We start from the raw sequence: 19,586 nt of genomic DNA, 5'->3' as shown, positions 1-19,586 counted from the left end.
GATGAAAGAGAGAAATTATGGGGATGTTAATGAATGTTGATGCTAAGGACGAGGGTGCTTTATTTTTACCTCAACAAAGTTTCAAATTTAATGAGTTTAGATAAGTCAAAATATGTTCTCATAAGTTTTAATTAGTTTAGATAAGTTCCAATAAGTTCTAAGTTCAACTTAGGGTGCGTTCTATTCAACTTATTAGCCCTGAACTTATTGGACCTTATCTGAACTGAACTTGTTGAACCTGAACTGAACTTATTGGAACTTATTAAACCTGATTGGACCTTATTCAACTTATTGGACCTGATTGAACCTGATTGGAACTTATTGGACCTTATTGGAACTTATTGACCTTATTGAAACTTATTAGACCTTATTGGACCTGATTGAAACTTATTAGACCTTATTGGACCTGATTGAAACTTATTTGACCTTATTAGACAAAAACATTGACCATGGATAACATAAATATTACCACTAACGTAAATACTACCCCCTCAAAATTTTTTATGGAGTAATAATTATTATAATTCGTCCTTTAAAAAATAATGATTATTAATTATCTCCTATGATAATTAATTTAACAAAAAAAAATTATATTTGCCTATACATAACTTTCATCACTAATATATCTAACAGTCTTGTTTTAATTTTATAAAACACTAGTAGAAAATCAAAAATTGATTAATATTTATTACTAACAAGTTAAAATTGGCACATATAAAAAATTCTCACTTCACTTTCATTAATGTGAAGGTAAGTAGATAGCAGATGAAATATGGTTGGATGTTGGTGAAGAAAACTTATTAATTGAAGAGGATGATGTAGAAGATGAAGAAAGATACTCCGATGAAGAAAGATACTCCAGTGATGATAATGAAGCAATCAATTGATAACATTTATATCTTTCATAGTTATTAGTAACGAAAACATGTTATCTCTAGTTATTTAAAGACGAATTGCAAAATATTGTAATTATAATTATTATTATTATTGTTAACCTTAATTATTTGACCATGATTATAATATTATTTAATAGCAATATGAATAATCAAATAATAAACAATAATACAAGTATAATACTAAACATTGTGGTACTTTAATTAAAATTCTAATAATAACATAATCCGCTAATAGTGATATGAAATTATGAATAACAAAATTATGGACAATAATACAAATGTTTATTAAACATTGACGATTTGGACCTTATTGGATCTTATTAGACCTGATTGGAACTTATTGGACCTTAGTAGACCTGATTGGAACTTATTGCACCTGATTGGAACTTATTGGACCTTATTAGACCTTATTGAAACTTATTGCACTTATTAGACCTTATTGCAACTTATCAGAACTTATTGGACCTGAAATTTAATTTTTTAAGTAGAACAGAACGCACTCTAAATTGGACCTGATTCAACTTATTGGACCTGATTGGAACTTATTGCCCTTATGGAAACTTATTAGACCTGCTTATTGGCCCTGATTGAAACCAATTAGACCTTATTGGACCTGATTGAAACTTATTAGACCTTATTGGACCTGATTGAAACTTATTTGACATTACTAGACAAAAAACCATTAATAATGTAAATATTACCTCTAACGTAAATACTACCCTCAAAATTTATTATGAAGTAATAATTATTAAAATTCGTCCTTTAAAAAATAATAATTATTAATTATCTCTTATGATAATTAATTTAACAAAAAAAATTTACTATTTATATATTTGCCTATATATAACTTTGACAACTAATATATCTAATACTCTTGTTTTGGTTTTATAAAGCACTAGTGGAAAATCAAAAGTTGATTAACATTTATTGCTAACAAGTTAAAATTGGCACATATGAAAAACTCTCACCCCACTTTCATTTATGTGAAGGTAGTAGAATGCATTAACTCCTTATCTCTCACTGAACATTTATATATTTCATTGTTATTAGTAACAAAAATATGTTATCTCTAGTTATTTAAAGACGAATTGCAAAATATTGTAATTACAATGATGATTATTGTTGACCTTAATTATTTGACCATGATTATAATATTATTTAATAATAATATAATCACCTAATAGTAATATGAATAATCAAATAATAGACAATAATAGAAGTATAATACTATACATTGTGGTACTTTAATAAAAAATTCTAATAATAACATAATCAGCTAATAGTAATATGAATAATAAAATAATAGACAATAATACAAATATTTAATAAAATAATAGACACTAATACAAGTATAATACTATATAATCATTGTGGTACTTTAATTAGAATTCTAATAATAACATAATGGACAATAATACAAATATTTATTGAACATTGACTATTTGGACCTTATTAGACCTTATTGGAACTTATTGGACCTTATTAGACCTGATTGGACCTTATTAGACCTGATTGGAACTTATTGCACCTGATTGAAACTTATTGCACCTAATTGGAACTTATTGGACCTTATTAGACCTGATTGGAACTTATTGTCCTTATTGGACTTTATTGCAACTTATCTGAACTTATTGAACCTGAAACTTAATTTTTTAAGTTAAGGAGAACGCACCCTAAATCACATTAGTTTTAATATGTTCAAATAGGTTCAGATAACAATTTATGAACTAAATTTCAATACATAAATTTTAATAAGTTTAGATAAGTTTTAATAATCTCAGATTAATTTCAAATAATTTCTAATAATTTTTGATGAATTCAGATAATACAAGATAATAAGAATGGACCATTATGCTTCCAAATCACTAAAAACTAAATCGAGCCAACATGAAACTCTGTTTGTCAAGTGGAATCTCTATTATATAAGGCAACACATGAGGGACACCAAAAAAAAGAAAAAGGAAAAAAAAGAAAAAGAAATAGAGAATAACTAACTGTTTCGTTTGAATGAAAAAAAGGGGAAGTAGGACATTTAAACTGAATATAGATTTTTGAGAAAATAAAATATAAAGACAGTTTCTACCCAATTAATTTTATTTTCTACTTCATTTGTCATCACACATTATCGCACGCATTGCGTGCATGTAATACTAGTTACTAATTAGGTGAGCACCAAACCGGGGAAAGGCAAATCGATCGAATATCTTGGATAAGCTTAACTCAGAAAAGAAAATTATTTCTGGTGGTTTTCCAATTTATCATCTTTTTTTTGTTAATGCAGTAGCCATTACCCATAACAGTACAGTATGGCATCATTATCTTGCTCCATTTCCTCTCCATTAACCCATAAACTTCTTTGTCACAACAAAATCCAACGAACTTACCTTCCACTTCCAAATTTCCGCACTAATTCCACATTTCATAGCATAAAAACTCAGGCCATAAACTCAAGTAAAGCAACTACAGTGCCTGAGCAAGAATTGGATATAGCAGAAGAAGATTCATTGGGCATCGATAATCTCCATCGCTTTGTACAACTTAACCTCGGTAGTTGGACTGGTACTTTTCATGTGGGTATCTCTTTTTTACTTTCAAGTTTCATTCTTATATTATTATCTGGAAGATTTAGTTTAAATGGTGCTGAATTACTTCTGGGTTTTAAAGCCTTATTGTTTTTTTTTTTTTTTTTTTTTTTTTTTTTTAATTATTTGTATGTGTTCATTGCAAAAGGAAAGAAGAAATATGTTGTGGGTCATAATTGATAGGCTAATTGACACAAATGGAAATAACAAAAGTTATTTAGGATTTATTTGGTAAAAATTTCATATGAATAATTTGCATGGAATGTGGATTAAAATGGATTTTTAACATGAAGTATGTGGTTTGTTTTGTTATTTTATTGCTATCGTACTTGTAAGATTTAGATGTTGATTACTGGCAATGAAATAAAATGAAAAAGAACTTTTCGTGTGAGATTGTGTGTGTAGTTTGGTGATAACTCCTTTAGTTTATGGGGCTGTACCAAATGAGCATTTTGATTTTTGGGTGATACCACATTAGGCATGACTCATGATTGGTGATTGCGAGGTCTTATATCGAGCGTTAATCTTGGAGGTGATATGAGATGGAAATTGAGTTACATTTAGATTACAGGGTGTATAAAAAGTGGTTGAGGCTAAAGGGTTCAAGAATAAGGAGCATATAAAACTTGGGAGTCGAACTTTTCTTGGCTGAGTTTTCTCATGTTGGTTCTCTAGGGAAGTGGTGTTCTTTGGACCTAATTAAAGTTGATATATATGGATCCCAAGTGAATTAAGGCTCACGTAAAATTGAAGCTACTAGGTTTAGAGTTTTACTTGCCAATATTCTCTCCAAGTTGTGCACTTCTCAAACACAACATTGAAGGTTCCAACAATATCTCTTTCATATATGTGGATCTCCTACTTACCCTGTAATTATGCCTTTTCGCTATCAAGCTGCAACAGATCTCATGACCGCGACAGTAATTCCCATAAAGTCTAGGGAGCTTGCATTTGTTTGGAACTTGGAAGTCATAGCACTCCTTGTGATCTCCAAAGAAAACCTATGGGTGGACGAAGTGCTTCTAGAATTTTATGGGTCATGGCCCCCTCTCATCATAGGTCAATACCAGCATGACAATGCCCACTCAAAAGTCATAGGCTCTTAGCTATTGTGGTTGAGAGTCTAGGCATAGTTGTATTCTGGGACACTTTCTGATATATATAGTGGTAAATTCCAATAAGAATCTTCCCAAAAGTTGTTTCATGTTTGGCTGCGGATGCATGGCATGCTTCTGATCTGAAACAGATGAGCGAGATGATATTTGTGAACCCAAATTTCTGTTATACTGATTCTGATCATATACACCATTAGACATTGAGTGTCCCGCTACAAAGGTTTTGCATACTGAAATGCTTAAACTACTCAAGCCTAAAAGAGTTTATTTCATGTTTACTAGTTTGTAAACTGGGTGAAGAGCAGAAAAGGGTCTACTTTTTCTGTATAGGAAAAACACCATGTCTGAGAATGTTATGCTTATTCTGACTTTGCAGTTTGATTCCATAGAAGGTCGTGTAAACCCTTCATGGATGGGGACTCCTGCCCTCTTAGTTTAATAGGTTGCAAATTGTTCTGGGATATTATTGTAACTGTCTTAACAAAGGATTATTCTGTTACTAGCACAGCATTGAAAGGGAGGCTCTCACTAATTTTGATGTTGAAAATCAGTTCTGTTGGCTAACTGTCATAATCTTTCATTCGTGTTATTATTTTTGATGTATGACTCTTGATGCTAACTAGCACAACATTTTTCTTGTTGATGCATCTATAAGCAGTATGTTTGATGTTGGCAGCAATTTGATGCTAACGGGAAGCTTCTGCATAAAATGACCACCAGGCTTTCAGCAGGCTCTTATGGTGAAGACGAGCTTATTAGTCTCATCCAGACGTATGTTAGCCTATCTCTTGCTCTCTCATTAAATTGAATAGCTAGTACCATAAATAATGCTTCACAATATTCTAGAATTGCCAACTTTATATTTTATATATATATATATATATATATATATATATATATATAATTGATTCTAATAATACAACCTTTCACCGATTAATTTTAATAAATCAACCTTTCAAAATGCAACCTTTTGGGGGTATTTACTTTTAATGGGCTTTGACGTGTTGATAATCAGTTTGTTTGGTAAGCCACATTTCCCATATGTACATATAAAGAAATTTTATCTATCACTAAAGTAGATAACTATAAGAACGAACCCTAAACAATACCAACGCCACCTGTGCCTAGTCTTCATCTGCATCTCTGTCTGTCCACCAAAGGAAGGGTTGCAGAGAGGGACTCATGATGTGGAGAACAGAGCCACCCAAATACGTATTACCTGACTCAGCAGTAACCTCAACTACAGTGACAATCTATGTAGCATGGGTACTTCTTCTGGGTCACGTACTCGTACCCGCACCCGTACCCGATACGTATCCTGTATGGGTACGCGTACCCTTTCCTAAAATTTCAAAATCTTGCCGTTTTCTGTCCCCGTACCCGAATCCGCACCCGTATCCGTACCTGTCTATGTGCAACCTAGGTGACAATGATACATTACCAAACTAAAAAAGTCAAGTAATTAAACTAGGACCAAGTTTGCAAAACAACATGACGAAAGCAAACTAGTCCTCAATTCATCAAAGGCATATTCTGAAGATTGTCTCCTTAAAAAGACTTCCGAGGTCTTTTAACGAACTTTCTTTAATTCCTTTGTAGCCATATGCTACAAATACCCTCAGCAAACATCATCCCATGAAGCTTGTGATGTGGTGGAGTCTTCTTACACTTCTTTTTTGCTGCAATCTGAATCCATATCAACAGCAAGCCTAGCACAGTTTAGCAACTGGAGCAAAGCATTCCACAAGGAAGGCAACTCTGTAAGAGCACTTACATAAGAGGTGAGGGGTAATTATATCTTCAGCATTACATGAGCTACAAATCACATCACAAGATATATCTCCAGCCCCAATTTTAACAGCTGTAAAAAGCCCATTATGCAGCACAAGACAAGTGATAAAATGCTCTTGGAGTAGCTGAGCTGTTACGAACAGTTCTACCCACTCAGCTCTTCGATTACTGCCTTCAAGGATATTATAAGATGCTTCATAGTTCATGCAAGCTGTAACACCAGCCTCGGTTTTCCTTACCATCCACGAACATGCACCTAAGCTATTGCGAGAGATACATGGCTGATATATTATGATGTCTAGATATACTTTTGAGTTAAAAATAGGCTAATAGCACTAAAGTCATGCAGATATATTTACTAATAAGATTTTGAGGGACATTTAAGGATTTTTGAAGTAACATTTTGTATTTGAATTGCTATATATCTTTAAGTTCCTAACAGGATAACACCCTGTTTAGCACCCTACATATTTTTAAGGAATTTTAGGCATCTCTTCACCTTATTTCCGGAACTTATTATTTATTCTTGTTAAATCACTTCACAGTTCAGACAATATTAGAGTAGGAAAATTCAGACTTGATGTCTAGACTTTTTTGTTTTTGTTTAATTATTACTAAAATATATTTAAGTCTGAATTGGTGAAAATCATGAAAATTAGATTATAAAACGTGCTAGAGACAAATCTCATAAGATCCCACATAAATATATTCTTTCTTATAAATTGTGTCAAAATATGTTCAAGGTTCAATTAGACCTAGAGACAAGACGAGACCAAAAAGACTTAAAGAAATTCAGTGTAGATCACCTTCTTTCAGGTGAAGAGAACGTAGCCTTAGAGTGGAGGAATGTTGGACAAACAAGATCTAATGAGAGTCATTTTCAAGATAAGCTTCCTTCCACCCATCCAATCTCTTGTAGCGCTTCTTGATCTTCGTATCCTAGAAAGAATGTATGGCCCTAAAGGAACCAAGACTAGCTAGAGAAGATAAATCTTAAGATTTGAAATACTCGACATACTAAGGATCTCAAGGAAATTCACAAGCTCAAATACACGAGAAAAGTAAGAACATTCCGCATCAGATTTCTCAACTACCTTTCTTCTTTGTCGGAGACTAACAATATTACCCCGTACAAGAGCCCTGAAATATTTATGGAGAATATCAATCACTCGCCGATCTCTTATAGCCTTTCTTGATCATTGTATCCCAAAAAGAATGTATAGTCCTAAAGGAAGCAAGACTAGCTAGAGAAATAATCCAAATTAAAACTCGAAATACTAGACATACTAAGGATCTCAAGGAAATTCACAAGCTTAAACAAATGAGAAAAATAAGAACAATCCTAAATTTAGCAAATTCCTCGACTACCCTTCTTCTGTATCGGAAGACTAACAATATTACCCCGTACAAGACTAGTTGTAACATTTACTGAGAAGATCAGTGACACAAAAGAATAGAACACAAAATACTGAATCATCTTATCTTAGACTAAGGGACTTCTCACGCCAACCTCTAGGGTTCTTATTGATAATAGGATTGTAGAAAGGCACCTAAAATTTGGCACACTCCAATTTCTGAATCCCTTATATTGATGTTTAGCTATAAGTTTAGCTTCACAGGATTAATTTAAATATTGAACAGTCCTAATGTTGAGAAAGGTTTAAAGAATTTGGTTCCTTAACCATAAATTGAGGTAACTTGCGTGAACGTATCAAATGAAAAAGTTCCTCAGTTTATTAATACCTTGTTCTTGAAAGAGTGCAACATTCAGTTATTGATGGTCAAATTTCAAAAATCTTTGAATGTTAATTCTCACTGATATACAAGAAATAACATTATCATGTGGGATCTTGTTTGATTTATATCCAGGTGAATTCTGCAAATATTATTCATGATATTTGTAACTACGTAATTTAAGGTACTATAAGTGTTCAAAGATGTGTAATGGAGACTGTAATTAAAAGAACAAAAGCCCAAGGAAGTTTTTGCTAGTTAGAGTGTTAGACCTGTGCATTCTAATGAGCTGAAGGAATTAAAATTAGTTGGCTTTTGGATTATAAGGAACTAAATTGAATTGTTTTTTTGAACTGTACGCATCTTGTTAAATGTGAAAGAGTCAAAGGTAATTACGTTTTGGATCTAAGACTCCAAAATAGACCTCTTAAGAGATAAAGGATGATAATTTTGGCTAGTTATACAGGTAATAGTTATCATCATTATGTCGAAATTATTTGGGTGGTGTAATGTTGTGATTTTCTGATCAGTGTATTATATGATTTGTGGTTGCACACTATACATAGGGTCTACCTTTTGTGACAATTGTGAACATTCTTAGGTTGTACATAAAACAAGCTCCATCAAGCACTTCCTTTTCTGGTGATGAGGAGGAGCCAGAGTGGGCAGAGTACAAAATTAAAGAAAGCAACATGTTCACCGTGGACAAGTATCAACAGGTATTTCTTTTACATTTTGGTAGATGATCTTCGATTTCTGGACCTTATACCTTTAGCATTTTATCTCTTCTGTTTTCTAAGTAAACCTGATTCATTTACAGATTGGCTTTTTTCCAAATGAGAGGGCATTTGCCCTAAGATACCAGACAGCTGGTATGTTAGAAACTGTATTACGTCAGGGAGTTCTTGGGGAAGATGACACCGGAGAGGAATCTCCCAGGTAGGTCGTCTCTTCTCAAAGAGCATGTTTAGTTAGAGAAAGAGCTAGATTTGGAAACGGAAGTATTTAGGATTTCTGTTATTATGCTTTTGGTACGAGAATGCCGTTATCTGAATCTGTTACCTCATGTAAACATATACCCTTGTTTTTGATTCCACTCCCCAACCTACTGAAGCAGATTATGTTTCTTACTGGAAACACAAAAGCCATCTTTTTTTCGTCCTTCACAAATCTTATCTCCTCCTCCCTCTCTTGAAGCTTTGGCCCATCATTGTAGGCCTGCATCAAATCTTTGATGATGGGTGAGTTGGGAGGAAGTACAAAGCAACCCTTATACCAGAATCCCGGCATGGGCTACCCTCCGACCTCCTTCAATAATGTGAGCCAACTGTTTAATATATGATTCTTGCGCTAATTGGGCCCGAATGGCCTCCCAATCTGGCCCACTAGCAGAGATCAGTGCTTGGAGTTGGATCTTAGGGGGAGAATTGCCTTGACAAGGCATCTGCAACCTGATTCGCCGTTCCCGGTTTATATTGTATATTTCAAAATAACTTGCTAACCCAATTTTGATATTTAGCCCCTACTTCGCGCTGCTCCATGAGAAATTTTTAACTGTTGTAAGCATCAATTCTAATTGGTTATCCAAGATTTAGCTTGTCTAGGAGACTGGGCTGTTATCATTCTTTCTAAAGTTGTTGTATATGTTTGGCTAGCAACTATCCCTTCATCATGATCCCTGTCCGTTTTGCTATGTGATATTTTCATAAGAAGGTATGTCTTAAGGTGCTGTTTACACAAGTTTTCACCATACTAGAGCTTATGAGGATTGTAACCATGGCCCTTATTCGTAATTTTGGCTCTTTGGGATTTGGAAAATTAGCCCCAGTGGGCAGCCCTATATTGTTCTTATGTAGTTATAACTTATGCTACTAGTGATCCATAGGTCTACTTCCCTTTTCTCCTTTAGGGTGCCCTTCGTAGTCTTTTACCTCTTTTCTCATATCATGTGAATTTATGTGTGTAGCTATCTAGATTGTATGTCAAAAGACTGCTTCCTTGATTCCCCTCTCCCACTTTTTATTTCCTCAGGTTTTCAATGATCTTACTACATTTCTGTATGGTCTGTTTGATACTGGCTTTTGTAATTATCTGTTTGTACTCCTTGAATCAACTCTTATATAAAATAAATAAGTTTTGGTACTGTTTATCATTTCCAATTCTCTTGGAAATGTGTGTTTTTATACTCTTAAGATTTGGATCAGTAAACTATCAAAATTGTTATGATGCCTTTGTTACTTTTTATAATTTTCTCACGTGGAACCCATCAATCCCACAATTTCTTTATGATTCGAAAAGCAAAAAACAACTACTTTTTCTGGTACGCTTTCAAACATAAATTGTCGTAGAACTATTTCTGGACAATAACCATGCAAGCTTCCAAAAGATGGAGTTTGACACTATCTGACTTAGCCAAGGCTGAGTTACATAAGTTTTCATATATAGTAATATAGCTGCCTAAGCCTTAAACTACTCCAGCATGAATTGTGTTGCTGAAGTGCGGACATATAGGGTAAACACGCAGAAGAAATCAAATAGATAGGGAACGTACATAACAATTCATGTTAATCTTAGATAGGTTAGGCATTAAGTTCAATTTGGGGATTGAGGAAGAGACAGTGACACGACTTATACTGTCATACTTTTCCTCATTGCTACCAATTCTTTTGGAGTTCACTAAAAATTTTCAAAACAAGATTCTGGATATATTTCATTTCCAAAGGGATTGTTGTATCATCTTCTATTTCATTGTACAGAAATTTGAAGCTGCCCTCTACACGGCCGTCTATTGTGTGTGAGAATTGCCTTTATTCAATTAACAAAGATGTGCGAGCTAGAGCGTTCCATATCATGGACCCAAGAGGACTTCTAGAGATGCTTCTTATATTTCTTGAAGAGAGAGGAGGTGTTGTTGATGCACCGCCTTCATTAGTAGATTCAGAGGTATCACCAATGAAGCATCACTACAAATGAATATCTTTAGTTGCTTAGTGGACGTAGGGAGCCATACAATGTAACCATATAGTTGACTATTGTTAAATGTGGCAGGATGACATGAACAGGCTTTTACCTTTTCTTGGTCGATGGAAGGGTTGTTCACTCACTAAACGCAGTGGTGTTTATGGTGCAACAATGGCTGAATACGATACTGTAGCTTTGCTAGAAATGGATGAAAATGGTCAGTTGATCCAGGTACGACTCCTCTGACAGTTGATTATCGATTTTCATTGTTCTTATCTCTAGTGTTTGACCATATGCTTCACATGATGATAGTGTTTGAAGTTAGTGCATCTGCTACGCTTTTGTGGTTAGTAGTTTAGCTTGCTGTCAGTGTGCTTGCATATCCATGTGCACTTGAAAAAAATGTGAATGAAAAAGACTGCTTTGTGTTTTCTGAATTCCATTTTTGTTTCATTAGAGGAAGTAATCTAAATTCCCAATGCATTTGTGGCATTCTGGAGCCACTTTGACATTATTATTATTGTAATAATGATGAAATTAATTTTCAAATCTCTTGGCATCATAGTATATCTGTCGAGACACCCTTTAAAAGTATGTTTTTGGAGTTAAGGACTTAAGGTAGCTTATTTAGAAATCACATCAGATCTTGTGTTCCACTATGTTTTGTAAGAAATAGTTTTAGTTACTTGCTGGTTCCTCCAAAGCATAATATTTTGCTTTTCATCTGGAAAGTTGCGGTTGTCATCATTGGGATGAAACTCCCAAGCCTTTGGGTGAGCCCAAAGATCTTTTTTGCATGTTAGAGGGTGCTTGCAATGTAGTCTCTTTGTTGGAGGGTTTAGTTAGGGGGATTTTTTTGGCTTTTTGTCAGATCATTTTGTAAGCACTTAATAAAGTTCAAAAGCTAAATCTCCTTTATTTCTTTTACTCTCGAGTTGTATTTGAAAATTGCCATGATCTATAACAAAGTTATAATCCACAAATCTATAGTGTGTTATTAATACACAGTTACACACACCTAAATGGAATCGGCTTTCTAGTATTTGCTTGCCTTTCAAAAGTATGACAAAGAGGAGTCACTTAACGTGGAAGCCTAGACCTTTTGCTTTATGCATCACGATTTAACTATTGATTCAATGAGGTAAGTGATAGATTTTGGACGAAATCTTATTATTAAGTGCAACATATTCATAAAAGTGAAAAGAAAAGCAAAGCCATCCTCCTAATGTTGTTTCTCTCATTAGCAATGTAACTGTGCACCCTGTTCTCAAATGCCTCTCTTCATTATCATCACCAACATTGTACCTGAAAGTCTTTCTTTCTTAAGGAATCTCTAGAAATTAACCTCCTAGCATTGGCTTGTCTGACTGTAGCTCATTGACTGGATTTAATCATAGTTAAACTCGATGGAGGAGAGTATGCTACTTGGCATCCACAAGTGCCCACTTCGCTTTATACCATAACCCAACACTTATGCCACTTTCTTGTGCCATAACCCATGACGTCATAATATCATTACCATAAGTAACAAGACATTCTGAAATTTAAGAGATCAAATCTAATACATGGCGTAATAAATTTTCATGTGTTGTCTGCCATGGAGTGGGACATGTGGGAGCCATATGTTCTTGCATTAGGTCTACCCTCTTTGAGGTTATATAGAACTCTGGGTACAAATGAATTTGTTATATCCTTTCTTAGAGCATTTGCAGATCCACTGTGGAACTTTGTTTTTTTTATTTGGTGGGATTGGGGGGGGGGGGAATGCTTCACTATGGCGGTACTTGTGCATAACGTTTCTCCGGTGTTGTAAAAGGAAAGAAATGACTGAAATGCTCAAACGGTTTTTTTACCAAGTACCCCCAAGTTTTCAGAAAATTCACCAGGTACCCTCACACTTTTCTCGAGTAAGTAGCCAAATTCTAAAGAAAAATCATTATTAATGGTCCAAGACCATACATATTGATAAATGGAATTACTATTTATTTGCTGAATAGACAGTTTCATCGAAAAAACCATAACTATACTTAACAACGAAATACTCGAAAAAGCCCATATACGTCGAAGATTTTTTGTTGCCATCGGAAAAAAGAAAAGGCCAGCTCCCATTAACAAAGGAACTGGAAGTGGAAGGAAAGGTATGATCCATGCATATTGGTGTATATGTTCCATAATAAAATTCACCAGGTTCCCCTCAGTATTATGGTAATACATCAAAATGTCCTTAATGACTAACGGTCGTTAACTCCGTTAGTTTTAACCGTAATTAAACCATAATTAACCTACCTAACACCTAATCCCTAATTCCTAATTCCTAATCCCTAATCCCTAACCCCTAACCCCTAACCCCTAACCCCTAACCCCTAACCCCTAATCCCTAACCCTAACCCTAACCCTAACCCTAACCCTAACCCTAACCTTAACCCTAACCCTAGCCCAACCTCCACAGTCCACCCCACCCCACTCCCCACCCGTCCCTCTACCCCCACCAGCCCCCACCCCTCTCTCCACCCCCGCCGATATCTGCAGCCCCCAGCCGATTACTGCACCCCTCCCTTACCCCCGTCGATTTCGACGGTCCCTCCCCCCAACCCCCGCTGATCTCCGCAGCCCCCACCCCTCCCCTTGCGCGTTTTTTTCCGGTGAGATTGCACTTCGAAAATATTGGTAAACACCCCCCCTTTGTGTTTAAACTTGTTGGCGGTGCTAGGGACGGGTTTTTGTCACTTTGTCTAGATCTAGGGGTAGGGGCTGTCGTAATTGAAGGGGAGTGGGGGAGCTGCGGGGGGAGGGGTGGGGGGGATGCAGAAATCGAAGGATTGGTGGTGAGGGGCTGCAGAAATCGAAGGGGTGGTGGGGTGGGGGGTTGCGAAAATCGGCAGGGGTGGGGGAGGGGTGCGGAAATAGGTGGGGGTGGGGGGCTGCGGGTGGGGGTGGGTGCTGCACGGATGGGGTGGGGGAGGTGGTGGTGGTTGGGTGGTGGTGAGGTTAAGGTTAGGGTTAGAAGTTAGGGGTTATTGTTTAGTTAGGTTAATTAGGGTTAATGGCTAACGAAGTTAACCATCTTTAGTCATTAAGGGTATTTTGATGAATCACCGAGGGTACATGGTGAATTTTGAAAAGTGGGAGGGCACCTGGTGAATAAATCGAAAACTCGGGGGTACTTGGTAAAAAAACCGTTGTTTAAATTAACTTTTCTAGCTAGTAGTTTTTAATAGTATTTTTTTTCTTTTTTGGTAATATTTGAAGGGTCTATTTTGAAGTTGAAGCTTTTTTCTTTTTTGAAAGAGAAATTTCATTAATTGATGGCCAAACGACATCTACAATAAGTATTAAAGAAAAAACAAGACATAATCAGACAAGATCAAATCAAATTTGTCTTCGAATAAACTACAATGAACCAGATCGAGCAATACAGCGCAACCGCCTTGTATTTGCTGGATCACGCAGCTATTGATGGGGAAGTCTATCATTCTGACATAGTTTGGGGAAGAAAATTCTTGATTTAACAATGTTGACCGCATCGGAATTTCCAATACTTCGATGTTGATGGTCTTGAACTTCAACCAATATGAACAATTTCTCATACCAATTTCTAAACTTCCACGTGGAAAGAGAATAAAACCAAACTCCAAACTCCCATAAAAGGAGAGAAAGAACCCAAAAATTGGGTATAAAACTCTCAAAAAGAGAGAGAATGAAGATTATTAATAACAAAAATAATGAAAACTTGAAAAAAAAAAAAAAAAGAATTGGGGGCTTACCACCATCAAAAGGATGATGGCATCCCCAAACTAGAAGAAAATAATTAGGGTTTTTTAGGAGAGAGGGGGAGAGGAGGAGGCTAGGGTTTTGAAGTTGAAGCTTAATTAAGCTGAATGGTTAGCAATATTCTTTCAATTATACCTAAGTAGGCTTGTAGTAGTTTTTTATTTTAATATACTCAAATATCATGTTCTTTTTTACAATAAATTGTCTCTATCCAACCTAACTATCTGGATCCATTAAGCATAATGACTTGAAGCAATGTGCCAACAATTATTTGTTCCTGTAGACATGCAAATATAATTAATGAAGAAATCTAAACTGAAATAGGACATAATGAGGGATAATCTTATGCAGACATATCCGCAAAACATTATCCTTGACCTAAATTTAATCCATTCCTATCTGAAAATCTTCACTTAGTCTCTCCTTACCTCAACTCATTTACTGTTATGAGTCTATGACGTGTAGAATACTAGCTAATGCTATGATCTTGGCGGTGGAGGGTTGTTTTCATCCTAATTCTATTGGATTCAAGGAGCAGTGTTGCAAAAGCGATGAGCTGTCTTTACCTTCAGTTACAAAAAAGAAGATTCTGTTATGGACTTGTGGTGAGCTATTTTTAGGGTTTTCTATTTGGGAGGTTGGCTAATTAGTTATCTAGGTGAATTCTCTTTGATATCTTTGAGATGAAGACGTGATAAAATTAAAACGTGTCCCAGTTTCTTGGGTGCTTATGAATTTCTTCCTTACTAGTAGAGTTATGCTATTTGCATGTTAGAGTTGTTTATGGTCTGAATACATTGGAGTAGAGCCTAACTATGTGGGTGGACTTGAGGAACATTTGATAATCCGTGGAAGGTTATTCTACAGTGCTTTTCTTAGATAAAATCCAGGTGTTCCCTGTTGCTTCTATGAAGACCTTTTTCTCACTCATTTAGTGAATACTGTTATGTCCTACACAAAGCCTACAAAGTTCTTTTTCGTTGAGGCAAACAAGTTTGCAAAATTCTTAGTTGCATGGATCATGTCTCTTGCAATGATTGGTGATTGTCAAAGTTGATATATATGATGCTATTTTTTCTGATCATTTCCCTGGTATAGTAAGATGTGAAAATAATGTTTCTTCAAAAAGAAAAAAAAAAAGCCAGGCATGCTTTGATTGAGGTTGAAGAATTAGTGGAATACTAAGAGAAAATAAAGATGAAGATGGGATGGTGGTGGTTGAGGGAGAAGGAAATAGTCGGGAAATTTTGACCCTTTAAGCACCAGAGTTGAAGTCTCAATAGGATATCATGTGTTTGGCAAGTATGTTTTCTATGAGAAGGAAGCTGTGGGTCGAGCATCTATTTGTTGGCTGCTGCTTAAAAGGTGCGATATGGGACAGGCATCTTGCATGTATTGCATCTAGGAGGATTCCTGGATTTTGGGAATCCGCAAACACTGGATTTATTGTTCTAGGATTCAGAAAACCATCTTTATTCTATGGGTCAAATAAAATGGATGCCTTTTCAGAAATGAGAACAAATTGATGCGTAGGTGAAGTGGGTAGCTAGCGTCTACTGCAGTATATCTTTGAATTGAGAAGCAAAGGAGCTTGGTAGTCTCCATTGTTGGGTCAAATGGCCTTATTTTATGATCTGAAATTGTAAAACCTGATTAGCATATGATCATATTCTATTGATCTTCCTGCGGGAACCTTAAGCTCCATCCGTGATGCTGGAAAATCAGGTTTATAGGATAAGAGTGTAGGATCTGTGAGAGTTGGGATAGTTTGGTTGTATGTTTTGAGGAGTTTTTCTTTTTTAATTCTGCTTTGGTTGTACGTTGAGACGCCCTTCAGTAAAGTCTAATAGCCATTGCGACATGTCTAAAGCAGTGTCCATAATAAATTAGAAGAGTGAGATTGATTTGTGAGTGTAGAAAATACAGATGTATGTAACATTTTTCTGGATATCACTTGATTCAAGTGTTCACTCCATCACTAAATTTTACTAGTAGTGGCGTGTTAGATTTACTCAAACCATTACTTCCTGTCCTAAAATATTTGCAGCACTTACAATTTTGAAGTTTGAAGGTACGTCTTTTGGCCAGGGAATCCTATTTATTTTCACTTCATTTCTCTCTCCCTCTCTCTCATCACTCAATTTTCTCAAACTTGAGCCTCCTCCCAATGTAGCAAGTATTTAGAAACATTGAAGTATTATATCAGCTCAGCCGACTAACTATTTTCAGATGTCGTAAACTAGTAGACCTGAATATTAATTCAAAAGGTATTATTCCTTTTCTTGACGTGTATGATTCGTGATAATCTTCTCATTTTGGGGACTCATATATGCAGGAAATAAGTTCAACTGCAAAAGGAAGCGATGTCACTACTAATGTTCAATGGACGGGCACAGTTTGTGGGAACTTAATAACATTTGATAAAGGTTTTCAGTACACTTTGTTGCCTGGAGGTATGTATATGGGATGCCCTAGTAATTTGGCTAAAAGTGTGGCAGAATCCAAGTCTTTTCATCTTGAATTTTGTTGGCTTGAGTCATCTGATAAAAGGCAGAGGTTAGTACGCACTTTTGATATAGAAGGTTTGGCTGTGTCCTCAACCTACTCTTTTGAGACAAAGATGTAATGCAACCCATCTTGATCCATGTTGTATAGCTTCACTGAACATGTCATCTTAACCAGATGTATAGAAAACAATGCTCTAATCTTCTTTTGTCGAGTGTTTATGCTATATGCTCTTGAAGTTGTAGGCTCGGTTTGGTTGAATGGAAAACATTTATTTAGTTTCTTTTGGCAATGCAGAACAAAAGGAAAAGAAGATTTTGAGAATCTATGTTTTCCTACTTCCATCTGGCTTAGTTTGAAATAACCAACTAAGTTATCAGGTTTGGGCTATGTCCCGAGTAAGGAAAAATATCTTTTATTAATATTGTACTTTAAAATGTTAACACTAAATACAACTTGGTCTAGTGGTCAAAACTTTAGTATATGAACTTGAGGTCACGGGATCAAATCGTATACTATGTAATCTCTATTTTTTTTTTTTTTTTTTATTGTACATGGATTACATAAAGTAAAATGCCCCTAGGGAGACCGCCACATGGCACCGTTCCTTGCTTAGGAACACATTTTAGTATATTTATACAGATAAACTAGTATTTGGACCCAGGCGTTGTTTTGGGTTACTGCTGTTTTTCGAACTTGGTATGCATTTTTTTCCATTCCCGTTAAAATATATTAAGGAAATTTCAACATTTAAAAGGTACAAATATAATAATGTGGACACTTGAAGCATGATGAAAAGTTGGTTGAGATGGTAATTGTGTCATGTATAATAGCAAGAGGTCACGGGTTTAAGTCTTGTTGCAAGCTATGACTTGTGTACACATTGGACAATTCTAGTGGAGTAATAGAGGTGCCACGAAGCACTTATCAAAAGAAAAATAAAAAATAAAGGTGCCACGAAACCTGTATACATTGTCACACACCAACACACGTCTTTTAATATATTTGTATAAATAATTAGACTTAACATGGTACACTTAATTTCTAGTCCCTGAACCCATACGCCAATACTAATGCGCATACTTCCATTAATACAAGAGAAATACTTAGAGCTTTCTACGTCATTTTTCTTTCATCTAAAGGGTGAAACTCCTACATCAAAAAATTTATCATACGTTCGGGTGTATGGTGAGCATGGTACATCTAAGGCTATTTTTTTTTGCTCATTGCTCATATGAGATTCAAATAAGCAAAATCTACTAGAAATTGAGAGTTTTAAATGAACAAAAATTAGGTCTTGTTTGGCTCACATGGGAAATAATTTCCCATGGGAATTTACATTTCATGGGAAATTCTTTCCCTTGTTAATTTCCTAGGAATTAGACAAAATTGTTTGGTTGACACCATAGGAAATTGCATTTCCTAGGAAATGACTCACCAAAGGGGGGCTTGGTGAGTGATTTCCCATGTTTCATGGGAAATTTTATTTCGCTTGGAATTTGTATTTCCCTATGCTTCTCCCATTTCCCTTCAACCAAACTCAACACCCATAATGTATTTCCTAGGAATTTCTTTTTCCAAGGAAAATAACTTCAAACCAAACAACACCTTTAATCTTGGATGTATCATGCACATGGTACACCCGACTCCCTGGGTGTAGGATGAATAATATCCTCCTATAGTCCTACGTCTTATTTAATTCTTTCTTTTTTCTATTGAATTTTGTAATCTTTTGTTTGCCACTTTTACTTGACCACCTTTTATGCATTATTTCCTCTATTTCTTAGTAGACGCATCGTATAAACTGGACACACTTGTCGATACATATATTTGACATCAATATTCCTTAATTATATATTATCATAAATTATAAAATTGAAAATACACATTGGCATTAAATCAATCCATCTTTCATTGTTAGGATCACTAGCTATTTATATTGATGTTTATATTGCTATAAAAAAGAAATGCAATTTATCAATATAAACATCACATGTCATAAATCTTTTCACTAGAAAGTATTACAAACACTTATGGCTTTCATGACACTTATTACACAAAAAGGAAGTAAAAACTAAGTATTTTGTAGAGTTTTGTTTCGAACAACTGAAGTATATCTAGGAACATAAGGGACTGCAACTTTGAAGTAAAGAGATCCAAGCATGAGCACCTTAGTGAAGATCCAACACTAGACGTGCAATTGAGTATTCATTAGCTTCATATAATAGACT

At 35.2% G+C, this 19,586-nt stretch overlaps 1 protein-coding gene across 4 annotated transcripts; it reads left to right on the top strand.

Annotated features, from left to right (window-relative positions):
* Nucleotides 1-3,063: 3,063 nt before the first annotated feature.
* Nucleotides 3,064-17,637, top strand: LOC104887299 (hypothetical protein). Of its 4 annotated transcripts, none has more exons than XM_010671912.4 (7): nucleotides 3,064-3,466; nucleotides 5,270-5,364; nucleotides 8,720-8,837; nucleotides 8,939-9,057; nucleotides 10,875-11,061; nucleotides 11,167-11,310; nucleotides 17,186-17,637. In XM_010671912.4, exons 1-7 carry the CDS (start codon nucleotides 3,203-3,205, stop codon nucleotides 17,474-17,476), a joined length of 1,218 nt encoding a protein of 405 aa, XP_010670214.2. In that variant the 5' UTR covers nucleotides 3,064-3,202; the 3' UTR covers nucleotides 17,477-17,637. The 4 variants fall into 4 exon arrangements, with proteins under 4 accessions (XP_010670214.2, XP_057248487.1, XP_057248486.1 ...); XM_057392504.1 differs by having other exon boundaries at nucleotides 3,320-3,455; XM_057392503.1 differs by having other exon boundaries at nucleotides 3,320-3,455; nucleotides 5,252-5,364.
* The last annotated feature ends 1,949 nt before the right edge of the window (nucleotides 17,638-19,586 follow it).

Source organism: Beta vulgaris, chromosome 2 (genome assembly GCF_026745355.1).
Source record: "Beta vulgaris subsp. vulgaris cultivar EL10 chromosome 2, EL10.2, whole genome shotgun sequence".
Classification (NCBI taxonomy): Eukaryota; Viridiplantae; Streptophyta; class Magnoliopsida; order Caryophyllales; family Amaranthaceae; genus Beta; species Beta vulgaris.
Note: the sequence above shows the minus strand (reverse complement) of the source record. Positions and strands in the feature narration are given on the sequence as shown.